Here is a 12,089-nt window from a genome sequence, read left to right as displayed (position 1 = left end):
TAATGTACACAGTATGGACATTTACTGTATTACCTAAAAAATCTGCAACATTTTCCAAAAAAAAAAAAAAATCCAAGTTGTTTGGAATACAAATGCAGTATTGCTGTATTTTTTTAACTGAAAATACAGTTATTCTCCTGGCAAACCAAACAAGTCGGTCATTGCTTGGCCGTGATAATAAAACAAGGGCAGACTTTCTTTCAAAGCTTGAAAAGTTGCTGTCTCCCATTATTCGCTGTCCCGAAAGCAAATACCAGAATCCATAACATTCTCTAAAGTATTCCAAAGGCTTGAAATGTTTGTGCTCTCTATACTAAATTAAATTTCAATAATAATTGAGTTGGGTTACAGATTGGAAGCAGCATTGAGCTTTTATTTCAAAAATTGTAAGTGGTGGGTCATTAGTTTACTTGTGCAGGAATTTGAAAGTATTGTGGCAACTACTTTTCTTCCACCCACTAAGTCCTCTGTCGCTGACGTGTTCCTTCCTTTTTTGATGAGTTTGTGGTTGACTGAACACGAAATCTTCACGAGGATGAGCATTTGGTCCCCTGAAAAGGAAACAGCAAACGAGCTAAAAAACCTTAATTTTATAGATCTGGATTTTGCCAGAGAAAGGCTTACATTATTGTATTTCATTGTTTTTACACTGGACAATGACAAATAATATGTTCTTTCGATATTTCTGACATCATGCTTGTTTACGAAGGAACAGTTAGAAAAGCGAACTGGTTGAGGTCTTAGCAAACAAAAGGTGATGATATACAACATGATGATGATATATAAACTTCATGGTAGTGACCTGTCTGTACAATTTTCTAGAATTCCTTTTTTTTACCCCTTGCATACTAACTGGATGTCAGACAGTTCTCTCATGGCTGCTCTATCATTCCCTCTGGGGGTGAAGAGATAGCATGGCTGCCCATCATTGTAGGCTACTGACAATTACAGCTGAAAACAAAACTATAACTTTGTTTAATATGGGAGCTGGCTAAGGCAAAGAATCATCATATACATGACTGTTTAGGCTATATATGTTTAGGCTATATTATAGTAAGCGGTGTGCAAAATTCCAAAACCAGTGTGTCTGTTTTTCGTAATATTTTCACGCCCCCTTGTGGACTACAAGTCGTACTTCATTTAGAGCCCAATCAAGTATTACTTTTACAGTCTATGAGTATCACACTGCATGTTAAATGACAAATGGCTTTTATTTTCTGCTTTACCATCCAACATCTTACATCAATACATAGATATTTTTCTTTCATTACAGCATTATGTCAACCTTTACAGACAGTCAAGGATGCGTTCAATATGGCATGCTATTACACCTAAACATTTTACTTGGCTTTATTATTATTCGTTTTAAGCAATGTAATTAACCATTATCTTGACAGATGCTGAAATCATGGCAGAATTATCATTTTAAAACATTTTTAACATGTAAACCTCAAATTTCAGTAACACTCTATCAGACCTAATTATGAACAATACATATTAAAAAAGGACAATGTGCTTTGCAAGTGAACTGAATGTCTTTGGTGAGGACTTGAACAGTATAATCAGCTGTGACACAGGGGTCACAGATGTACCGGGACGGGACGGATCCCAGTCGTCGCCTTGGCAAAGACTCTAATAAGAGCACAGGTGAAGAGCAGCATGCCATCTGAGTCCAGCTCATCAAGATCTCACCACAGACAGAGCCAACACTCCACATGGCATATGTTTTGATATGTATAAATTGTGTGCTGTTTCTCTATCTATATAAGTGGAAATGTAATTATCACACACCTAGAATCATAATTAACACTAACACTACATATTGCAATCTCATAAAGCAAATGCACAATTTCATCACATCACCGTATTGCAAACTCACGTTCGGCTGTTAATTTCCATTATTAGCTTTTGATTCATTTTCCTCTGATCTTCATGTAGGCGAAAACATTTGTAGGTTTAAAACTGTCATTGATGCCTCAAATCTTATTTTAATATGGATGGGTCATTCTCAGGAAATGATGTACGCATGATGCACTACATATTAGGATACAGAACTTAATGATTTTATATTATATAAAAAAAATATATACTTTTAATCAATGTGTGTAATGCACAGAACTCATAGGTGTGTAATGCACAGAATTTTTAAAATAATTTTTTTTTTGCAACATGCAAATTGCCATGCAATTCTATTCCAATTTGTATGTCCATGCATCATAATGTAGATTCTAAAAAAAAAAAAATAAGTAAAACAAAATTGTCCTTTTGTTGATCAAATTTGCACAGAAAAATTATGCTATGACAGACTAAATAGATTTTAACGTTGTAAAAATGTTTCTTAAAATTCTCTTACATTCTTTATCAATATTTTTTATGGTCACATTTATGTAGGGTACGTACACTCGCCTAAAGGATTATTAGGAACGCCTGTTTAATTTATCATTAATGAAATTATCTAATCAACCAATCGCATGGCAGTTGCTTCAATGCATTTAGGGGTGTGGTCCTGGTCAAGACAATCTCCTGAACTCCAAACTGAATGTCAGAATGTGAAAGAAAGGTGATTTAAGCAATTTTGAGCGGGGCATGGTTGTTGGTGCCAGACAGGCCGGTCTGAGTATTTCATCTGCTCAGTTACTGGGATTTTCACACACAACCATTTCTATGATTTACAAAGAATGGTGTGAAAAGGGAAAAACATCCAGTATGCGGCAGTCTTGTGACAATGACAATGAGTTCAGTGTACTAAAATGGCCCCCACAGTCAGCAGATCTTAACCCAATAGAGCATCTTTGGGATGTGGTGGAACGGGAGCTTTGTGACCTGGATGTGCATCCAACAAATTTCCAAGTGCAAAATGCTATCCTATCAATATGGGCCAACATTTCTAAAGAATGCTTTCTGCATCTTATTTGAATCAATGCCACGTACAATTAAGGCAGTTCTGAAGGCGAAAAGGGGTCAAACACAGTTTTAGTGTTCCTAATAATACTTTAGGTGAGTGTATATTGGCTTCGTAAAGCTCAATAGTTGTTTTTGCAAACCAAGTGGGGAAAAAAAATCATAGTTTTTAATACTCTAGCTTTACAGAAAAAAAAGTTCTAAGCACAAAGCAAAAAAGAAATGCTGCCTTTAAAAAATGGTCAATGATATTTAACTAAAAATCGGACATTTTCGAACACAAATGGCCTCGTTTCCCGAGAATGACCTGGATTTTGTCAAAACCTGATCTTAAATCTACATAACAACGTATCCTACTGCAATAAAGTTGTAAAATTTTGTTACAATAAATTATTACTACAGGTTTGTAAGTGTTAATTAAACTATGTATGCAAGTTTAATATGTTAAACTTTGCAAGTCTGGGATGCACACCTTCACCATGAACTGAAACTCCTTATATAAAAAGCAGAGTAACCATAAACTAACACTTAACATTCATAAGCCCATGACATTCTTTTCTTTGCAGTGGGGTGCAGTCATAGTCGGCCCCTGAACAGTCGGAGAGATGGCGTACTAGTGCAGGCTACAGTTGGCGAAGGCAAGGACGCTATTGCTAGAAGTGCCACCCCGCTCCAAAATACAGTGGCAAGACTCCCAGGAATAACGTATGTCCTGGTCTTTCTCTCTGTGTTGCTGTAGCTATGTTCTGGAGCGGCTCCTGGTTCTCTGAATGCTGTCAAGAACCGTCTCTCACCTCTGCTGGATGCTTAGCGCATCTTATAGTCGTGAGCGATAGCGGCTTCACATAGCTGACCTTTAAAGTCCAGCTCAAAGGTAAAGTCCAGATCACGCTGGATAGAAAACAGGAAGAAGCAGAAACGTTAAATTGTACAATCATTATAACAATTTGATTAAAGAAAGTTTAACTGAATAATACAACAATGTGCCTGAACACACCTCGTTTTCAGAACAACACATCGATGAATTGCAAAAGCCAGTTATAATGTCAGAATTACGAGATATAAACTAGCAATAGTGAGTTGTAAAGTCAGACATTTTTTCGTTTTTTTTTCCTCGCAATTACGAGTTAAAATCTTGCAATTCTGACTTTTTTTCCCCTCGAAATTGCCAGTTTAAATCCAATGGGAACTTGTATCCACCACAGAAAAAAAAGGTAATTGCGGCTTTTTATCTCACAATTCTGACTTTGTTTCTCGCAATTGCGAGTTTATATCTCGCAATTCTGACTTTTGCGACACAATTGCGAGAAAAAAAGTCAGAACTGTGAGATACAAAGTTGAAATTATCTTTTAAATTGTTTTATTCCGTGGCGGAAAGAGGCTTATACCGTAATTCTGACTGACTGATTTTTTTTTCTTACAATTGCAGTTACGAAATATGAGAGTACAATATGAGTTTATATCTCGTATTTTCTTTTGTCAAATCAACTTTATAATAATTTATTTAGTTGAGATAACTTATTATTTTGAGTTTCTGATAATTAAATTAATCTCCGTTGTATTAACTCACTTTTTCCAGTTCAAATCAACTTAAAATTTTAAGGCAACCCAGGTTACATACTTTTTTAAGTTAAACCAACAATATTTTTTACAGTGTAGTAATCACAACATTTTTTTCTTTTGTCAAATCTACTTAAATAATTTATTTAGTTCAGATAACATATAATTTTGAGTTTCTGATGATTAAATCATTCCTTCATTGTATTAACTCACTTTTTCCAGTTCAATGAACTTAAAATTTTAAGGCAACCAGGTTACTTACTTTTTTAAGTTAAACCAACAATCTTTTTTTACAGTGTACCGACCTCAAACTGTTAAACAGAAGTTTATTTAAAGAGTTTGGAAAGCATGTTTTGAGTAGTACTTTTATTGATCAAAGAAAGAGAGAAAGCATATTAGTAATGGCACATACCACGTTCTTCTCGTTTGGCTTCATGCTGACGGTGCCGACTATCTCCTCTCCTCTTTTCACAGTCAAATACTCCTCCAGATAAAACACTGTCTGCTTCCAGTGTGTGTATGGGGCATCTGGTGCTAGAGTGGAGTAAACAGAAGAGAACATAGATAACATTAAATAAATAAAAGGCTATATCACACATTATTACGGCCTTATTGAGTCTCTGAAACACTTCCTTCTGATTGGTTGCTGCATTTTATAGGGCAAATAGTTTATATAATGGCCGTCTTTTTTTATCATATATAATTCAAACTTCAATCAATAAATCTATATTTCATGTTAGCATATTTATTTGCTAAGCAGCCATGCAAAAGGTTAATATTACAAAATATCAGGGTCCTGATCATCCTGTCTTTATTTTGCAATAGACCTGACATTTTAACAATAGGCTACCAGTGAATTGTGTACAAACCCTGACAAATTCACACATTAAGATTGAGCTGCCTCCCACACATAAATCTGTGTAAGCCTGGTACTTATTTCAAGATTGCTGCCAAATAAGATGCAAATGTTTGTGTGTGTGCATTTGAGAGAGGAAGAAAGCACTCTAAAGGAGTCTATGTGTTAGTTTTCTTGCCAGCTGAAAGATTATTGTGCTTCCGTTCCACCCTAGAGGAAACGTCAGTATGCTGACTGAGCAATACGCCGAGCCTGAGAGGTCAATAGAACTTAAAGGAGTAGTTCACTGAAAAAAAAAAAAAAAAAAAAAAACTTTTGCTGATAATTTACTCACCCCCATGTCATCCAAATATCCATATCATATAATTCGAAAAGAAATTAAGGTTTTTGATGAAAACATTTCAGGATTTTTCTCCATATAATGGACTTCAATGGGAACCAAACGGTTCAAGGTCCAAAAGACAGTTCAGTGCAAACTGATGAAAGGGCTTTAAACGACACCAGACAATGAATAACGGTCTTATCAAGCGAGTTGACTCTGCAAAAGATTTGTTCATTTTGATGAACGAGTTCAAATAGGAGAGTCACGAATGCGCATCACAATGCTAAATTGTGATGAACAAATAAGTAATAATGAACATGTATAGGCTATTTTATTTGTTATAGAGAGTAAAATATGTGTTTATGTAACTATATTTCAGGTTTTCTTTATCCTTGGTGCCTGTTTTGGTTTAAAGCAAAGGCTTTGGCATTGCTGTTTCACAACTGAGACACTAGAGGGCAGACATCAACCACACACTCAAAGAACACATTCACATACACCACCGTGGCCATAGAAGTTTTGAAGCACAACACCTGTGGAGAAGCCAGTCTTTTTATGACACTTGGTGAATTCTATATTAAAGTAGGTGACCAAAGCATGGACGTAATCGTTCCTCTGGATCTGCAGACAGAAGGAAGAGGTGAAGGACAGTTCCTCTGGTTTCACTGTGTAGATGTCCACTTCCTGAGAAAAGGCAAGCAAAGCTTAAGTTGCTATTTCATGGTCAAAAGGGCCTAATAATGTTCTCAGTTGTGTTTCTTTGACGTATCAACTATGTTTAAAGACAATTTAAGCAAAAAATAAATAAATAAATAAAAATAAAATAATAATACCTATAAGATTTATATGGTTAGCATAACAGATGAGAATGATAATTTAAGTAGGCTAGTTCGATGTTGTAGCCTACATCTGATTGCGACTTCCTGAATCTCTTTGCTGTCTCACAATTCTGACGTTTTTTCGCACAATTCTTACATAGAGTCGTTTCCACCGAGTTATGAGATATAAACTCGCAATTGCGAGTTATAAAGTCTTAAAGGGATAGTTCACTTTGAAATTATTTTTTGATACGTTTTAGCTTACCTCAAGGGCATCCAAGATGTAGGTGTCTTTGTTTCCACAGCATTTTCAATTTTGACATTTTCGGTCAAACTGGTGTTGTCTGTCAGTCATATAATGCAGTTTTAGGGGGTCCACCTCAAAGAGCATGATTTAAACATGATTTAATGACTTGTGAATATAAGTACACACTGATGGCCTAAGACACGAAACAAGCGGTTTGTGTGAGAAAACGAACAGTATTTATATAGTTTTTTTTTTACCTCTTGTTAACAGCCGTCGAACTGATCTGAATCAGATGTCCAACTGAACCGAACTGAACCGTCTCCAGACGTTACGCCGGAAGTGATCTCTCGCGCGTCTACGTCACGCATTGTTTTGTTTTACCTTTCACTAAACATATTTAGATATATAGAAATCGTCTTCCATTGCAGTTTCACGTATATCTAAATATGTTTAGTGAAAGGTAAAACTTCCGAAATCTCCGTGTAAACAATGCGTGATGTAGACGCGCGAGAGATCACTTCCGGCGTAATGTCTGGACTCTGGAGACGGTTCAGTTCGGTTCAGTTGGACATCTGATTCAGATCAGTTCGACGGCTGTTAACAAGAGGCAAAAACTATATAAATACTGTTCGTTTTCTCACACAAACCGCTCGTTTCGTGTCTACGAGTCATTAAATCATGTTTAATTTTGACTTCTCTGTGCATGCTCTTTGAGGTGGACCCCTAAAACTGCATTATATGACTGACGGACAACAAAAATGTCAAAATTGAAAATACTGTGGAAACAAAGACACCTACATCTTGGATGCCCTTGAGGTAAGCTAAAACATATCAAAAATTAATTTCAAAGTGAACTATCCCTTTAATAGTGAGATATAATTTTGCAATTCTGAGGGCAAAAAAAGAAGTAATCTTACAATACGAATTTAGTTTTTTTGCAACTCAAAGTTCAATAATTCTGAGAAAAAAAAAGTCATATTTGTGAGATGTAAACAGACTTTTTTTTCTCAGAATTGTAAGACATAAACTCACAATTGTGAGTCCTAACCGCAAAATATAATTTTGGAATCAAAAAAAATAATAATTTATAATCATAATTGTGAGATAATGATTATTGCATGGCGAAAACAAGCTTCCATTCATTTCTTTTTCCTGTGGGAGAGAAAAAATCCTCCAGCTTGATCTCTTATTCTCTCTCTATCTCTGAGTTCTTCTGAAATGTCATACTGTACTGGTAGCATTTCAGTAATTACGTTAGGATGTTATTACTGCTATTGGATCAGTACGTTCTGAGCGCTATTTCAGACTCCATCATTCTCGACAGTAAACTGAGCCCTGCCTCTCTGTCTGACCACTGATATATTTGCCTGAAAATCAACAGGAAACTGTTCTTTTCTCTCTCTCTTTGTGGTTTCCTCTCACTCTCACCTCCATTAGACATCAGGCTTCCCATTTGTAAATGTGTCCGATCTACTTTAGATTCAGTTATAAAGCACAGTTTGAAATGGAGCTTTAATCACTGTATCAAACAAAGCGATAGATGAGGTCTGTGTAAGTTCGTGCTTCACACTTTCAGCACTTAATTTAAGTGCCATATCCATTATCCCCCCGCTTTGCTTCATTGGGCAGATCTGATCTTTATAAGTTACTTTATCTAAACTTTTAAAAAAAGATGGATGTGAGTATAAGGACAAAATATCATGATTTAATTTCCACATGTAATAAGAGGAAAGGTCAGTTCAGGACAATTAAGTAGAAAAATAAAGTGGCATACAATGGCTCTAAATGGTATTAGGACAATTAAGGGAAATTAATGTACAGACAATGATTGACAATGGTATATATAACATTCTTAAATCCCTTTATTTAGTCCTTTACATATCAAATTGTTTTCCAGCTTTGATTCAATTGGATTAGTTGTGACAGAACTGCTACATTCATATCTGGGAAAAGCTGAAAAGCCTTTTGTTTCAAATATATTTATTGCATATTAGAGAGGTTTGCAGATGCATTTCATCTGTGGAGCCATAAACTTTCCAGGCTTGATGAATCTGATTCAACCAATGATCATCTCATCAGCACCTTCTCTAGTGGTTTATAATGAAATGAAATTGCATTTCAACGGATCATTATGTAACTGTCACACTGAGTGATGCAGCTAATGATCAGTTACACACTGCTGCTGTATTCTCTGTGGATCTTTATCTTCTTGTCTATGTGTGAGAAACACGCACATACATGATTTCTTTAGAAGTGTTTTAATGGCTGACCTTGATCAGGCAGGCGTTGGATACCATTTGCTTTGAGTCCACGATGTCCACCAGTGGTTCTTTCATTGCTACGTTCCTGATGCAGGTCATGTCAAAACCATAGACGTTCTCCCACCCTGCTCAAACATAGAGACATTCGATTTTTAATAAACAGAGCATAACTACAGAGTATATCTACATGAATGTGAAATAAGCACTCTTCATGTCTCAAAATGTATCAGATTTTCAATTTTTAGTGCAAGAAATATGCACTGGAGAACATATTAGCATAAACTATCCAATGATTTTCTCTTGCTTACTTTAACAGTTTGAAGAAAATCTTCCTGAACAAGTCTGATCTTATTGAAGCTACACTATGTAACTTCATTCTTTATATATATATATATATATATATATATATATTAGGGCTGTGCAAAAATTAATTGCGATTAATCGCATCCAAAATAAAAGTGTTTTTACATAATATATTTGTGTGTGCTGTATATAATTATTTTGTATATATAAATACCTATGCATGCATGTATATATTTAAGAATTATTTGTGCTTAAATTCTGTATATATATATAATACATAATATATATTATATAAATATAAATATTTTATATATGAATAACACATTTTCTTAAATATATACATGCATTTGTATGTATTTATATATACAAAATAATTATATACAGCACACACAAATATATTATGTAAACACAGACTTTTATTTTGGATGCGATTAATCGCAGCGATTAATCGCAATTAATTTTAGCACAGCCCTAATATATATATATATATATATACATATATTTCCCTACATTTTGGACAAGTGCTGCCTAGACTTCTTTCAAAAACATAACAAAAAAAAAAAAAGATTAATTCTAACTCCAAATGTCTGAAAGGTAGTGTATAAACTATAAATCGAACATATTTAGTTTGTTATAGTAAATGTTTGATAAGCTTTTTACATATATAGTATATAATTTAACTAGTCTTTTTTTTGGGCAGGAAAATCAAAGTCAATATAACAAGAAGATAAATTTACTTGAGAAATAACACGGCATAAGATTACTGCTTTCATAGATTGTAACTTTTATCTCAAGTAGGCTATATTTTATCTTACTATATTGGCAGATTTTGCCCCATTTGTTTTCTTTTTATGCTTAAAGTGCCCCTTTTACACTATTTTAAAGTTTCCTGATGTTGTTTTGGAGTCTCCTACAACATGTTTACATGCATCAAAGGTCAAACAACTGTTTAATTTTCTCATAATATACATTTGCACATCACCACATTTTCAAAGATTCTCAAACGACTCATCAGATTAATCAATCTCTATGAATCCTTCCTTTCCACAAGCTACTCTGCCTTGATTGGCCAGACAGCTCAGTCTGTTGTGATTGCTCTACAATGTACATGTACAATGTACGCTCATTGCCAAAACAACGTAAGCTCTGCTTGTACTTAGGCTTACTACACAGTAAACTAAACACAGTATTTAACCATACACAATTTTACCCTATCAATGCGAGCGCAAGTATTCGTTAATGTATTGGTATACATTCGAAGTATATACAGCAAGCCTAGTGTATGTGTGTTCCTGCCCATTGCTGCACTTTTTGTTCAATGGTCTTTTAAACACTGAAAACAATAATTTTAAAAGCAGGTTTATGAGAGCAATGTGAAAAGTAGCACTTAATCATGCCGTCTCTCTCTCTCTCTCTCTCTCTCTCTCTCTCTCTCTCTCTCTCTCTCTCTCTCTCTCTCTCTCTCTCTCTCTCTCTCTCTCTCTCTCTCTCTCTCTCTCTCTCTCTCTGCGCATGTGCGAGTGTGGATGAGCGAGTTGAGCGTGGCTGTGGGAGCGAGTGTGCAGGTGTGTTTTTTCAAACTTTTTCTATCTTTTCCTTTACTAGAATTTGTTTGTAGAGTTTCTAAGTAAAGGTTGTTGTTTTGTGCGGCGCGCCGTTTTTCCGGGGTTCGGAATTATGGCGAGCGCCGTTTCAGGAGTGTTTGAGTCTCTCACGCGGCGCAATGGTGTGAAAGTTGCGTCAACGCTGAAAATAGAAGAGGTTTGTTTAGCGGCAGGAGAAGTGGTAGGTTATGACTCTGTGGTGTCGGCTTCTAGAATGAATAATGCCATGTTTATGAGCTCAGTGGATAAAGCCAATGAATTGGTGGAGCGTGGGTTAGTGATTAATGGTGTTTTTACAGCCGTGCTTCCGCTTTCAGTGCCGACGAAAAGAGTAACGTTGTCGAATGTGCCCCCTTTCGTGAAAGATGAGTTCTTAGTAAACATGCTATCTCGCTATGGAAAATTGGTTTCACCAATCAAAAAGATTCCACTTGGAAATGTGAATCCACTCTTGAAGCATGTTGTTTCCTTTAGGAGATGCATTTATGGTTCTAAAGGATAATGCTGAACTAGAAGTATCATTTAATTTTCGAATGGGTGATTTTGATTACTTGATTTATGCAACAACGGATAAAATGAGATGTTTTGGATGTGGTAGAGTAGGACATTTGGTGCGTACATGCCCAGATAAAGGTGAAAATGATGGGTTGACCACAGGTGAAGAGGTTCGACCACAGACATCTGCAGAAGCTGTGGAGCAGTGGCGTAGCCAGGGGAGGGGCCATGGGGGCACTGGCCCCTCCTGAAAACTGATTGGCCCCCCAGTGTGCCCCCACCCTTCTAATTGTCTGTCACTCAAAAATTCAAATCATAATCTTTCAGCTTGTAGTAGAATAATTCATGATTCCGCGTCGCGCGATGCTTCTCAAAACCACACGGTAAGTTGATATATTTTATACAGCTTATTATTTTTAAGGAAAGACGATGTGTATTCACCCTGCTGAGGGGAATGTGCTAAAGCCTGGAGTGGAGCGAAAGCACGTTCCTCTCTCCACTCTAAGCATTCTGTAATCACTTCGCTCATGGTCCACTCCGGTTTTTCAATTCCCGCTCACGGAAAAACTGCTCCATGTTCACTCAATTAGTCTTAGATTTTGAGAAGTGCATGTCAGGCTACTGCTCGCTCGTTTGCTGCGGTCGTATGATAGAAAACAGAACGCGGGTCAATATTGGTCGTTTCTCAATACCAAGAACGCAAACTTCGGAGTACGAACTCC

The 12,089-nt window shown here is 36.0% G+C and overlaps 1 protein-coding gene and 1 long non-coding RNA gene across 2 annotated transcripts in view; one reads left to right on the top strand and one right to left on the bottom strand.

Annotated features, from left to right (window-relative positions):
* Window positions 1-1,192: 1,192 nt before the first annotated feature.
* The window catches only part of prmt8a (protein arginine methyltransferase 8a), a 40,736-nt gene continuing 29,839 nt past the window's right edge, over window positions 1,193-12,089 (bottom strand). Inside the window, exons 7-10 of the mRNA XM_039650507.2 lie at window positions 8,975-9,090; window positions 6,173-6,323; window positions 4,874-4,995; window positions 1,193-3,792 (exon numbers count right to left, since the gene is read on the bottom strand). Coding sequence (XP_039506441.1) covers window positions 3,709-3,792; window positions 4,874-4,995; window positions 6,173-6,323; window positions 8,975-9,090 — 473 coding nt within the window. The 3' untranslated portion in view covers window positions 1,193-3,708. The remainder of the gene's footprint in view (window positions 3,793-4,873; window positions 4,996-6,172; window positions 6,324-8,974; window positions 9,091-12,089) is intronic.
* LOC120462070 (uncharacterized) overlaps window positions 10,747-12,089 on the top strand; it is a 94,570-nt gene continuing 93,227 nt past the window's right edge. The window contains exon 1 of the long non-coding RNA XR_005618302.2: window positions 10,747-10,833. This is a non-coding gene — a long non-coding RNA (uncharacterized LOC120462070). The remainder of the gene's footprint in view (window positions 10,834-12,089) is intronic.

This window comes from Pimephales promelas, chromosome 10, assembly GCF_988280905.1.
Source record: "Pimephales promelas chromosome 10, fPimPro1.hap1.1, whole genome shotgun sequence".
In the NCBI taxonomy this organism is placed as follows: Eukaryota; Metazoa; Chordata; class Actinopteri; order Cypriniformes; family Leuciscidae; genus Pimephales; species Pimephales promelas.
Note: the sequence above shows the minus strand (reverse complement) of the source record. Positions and strands in the feature narration are given on the sequence as shown.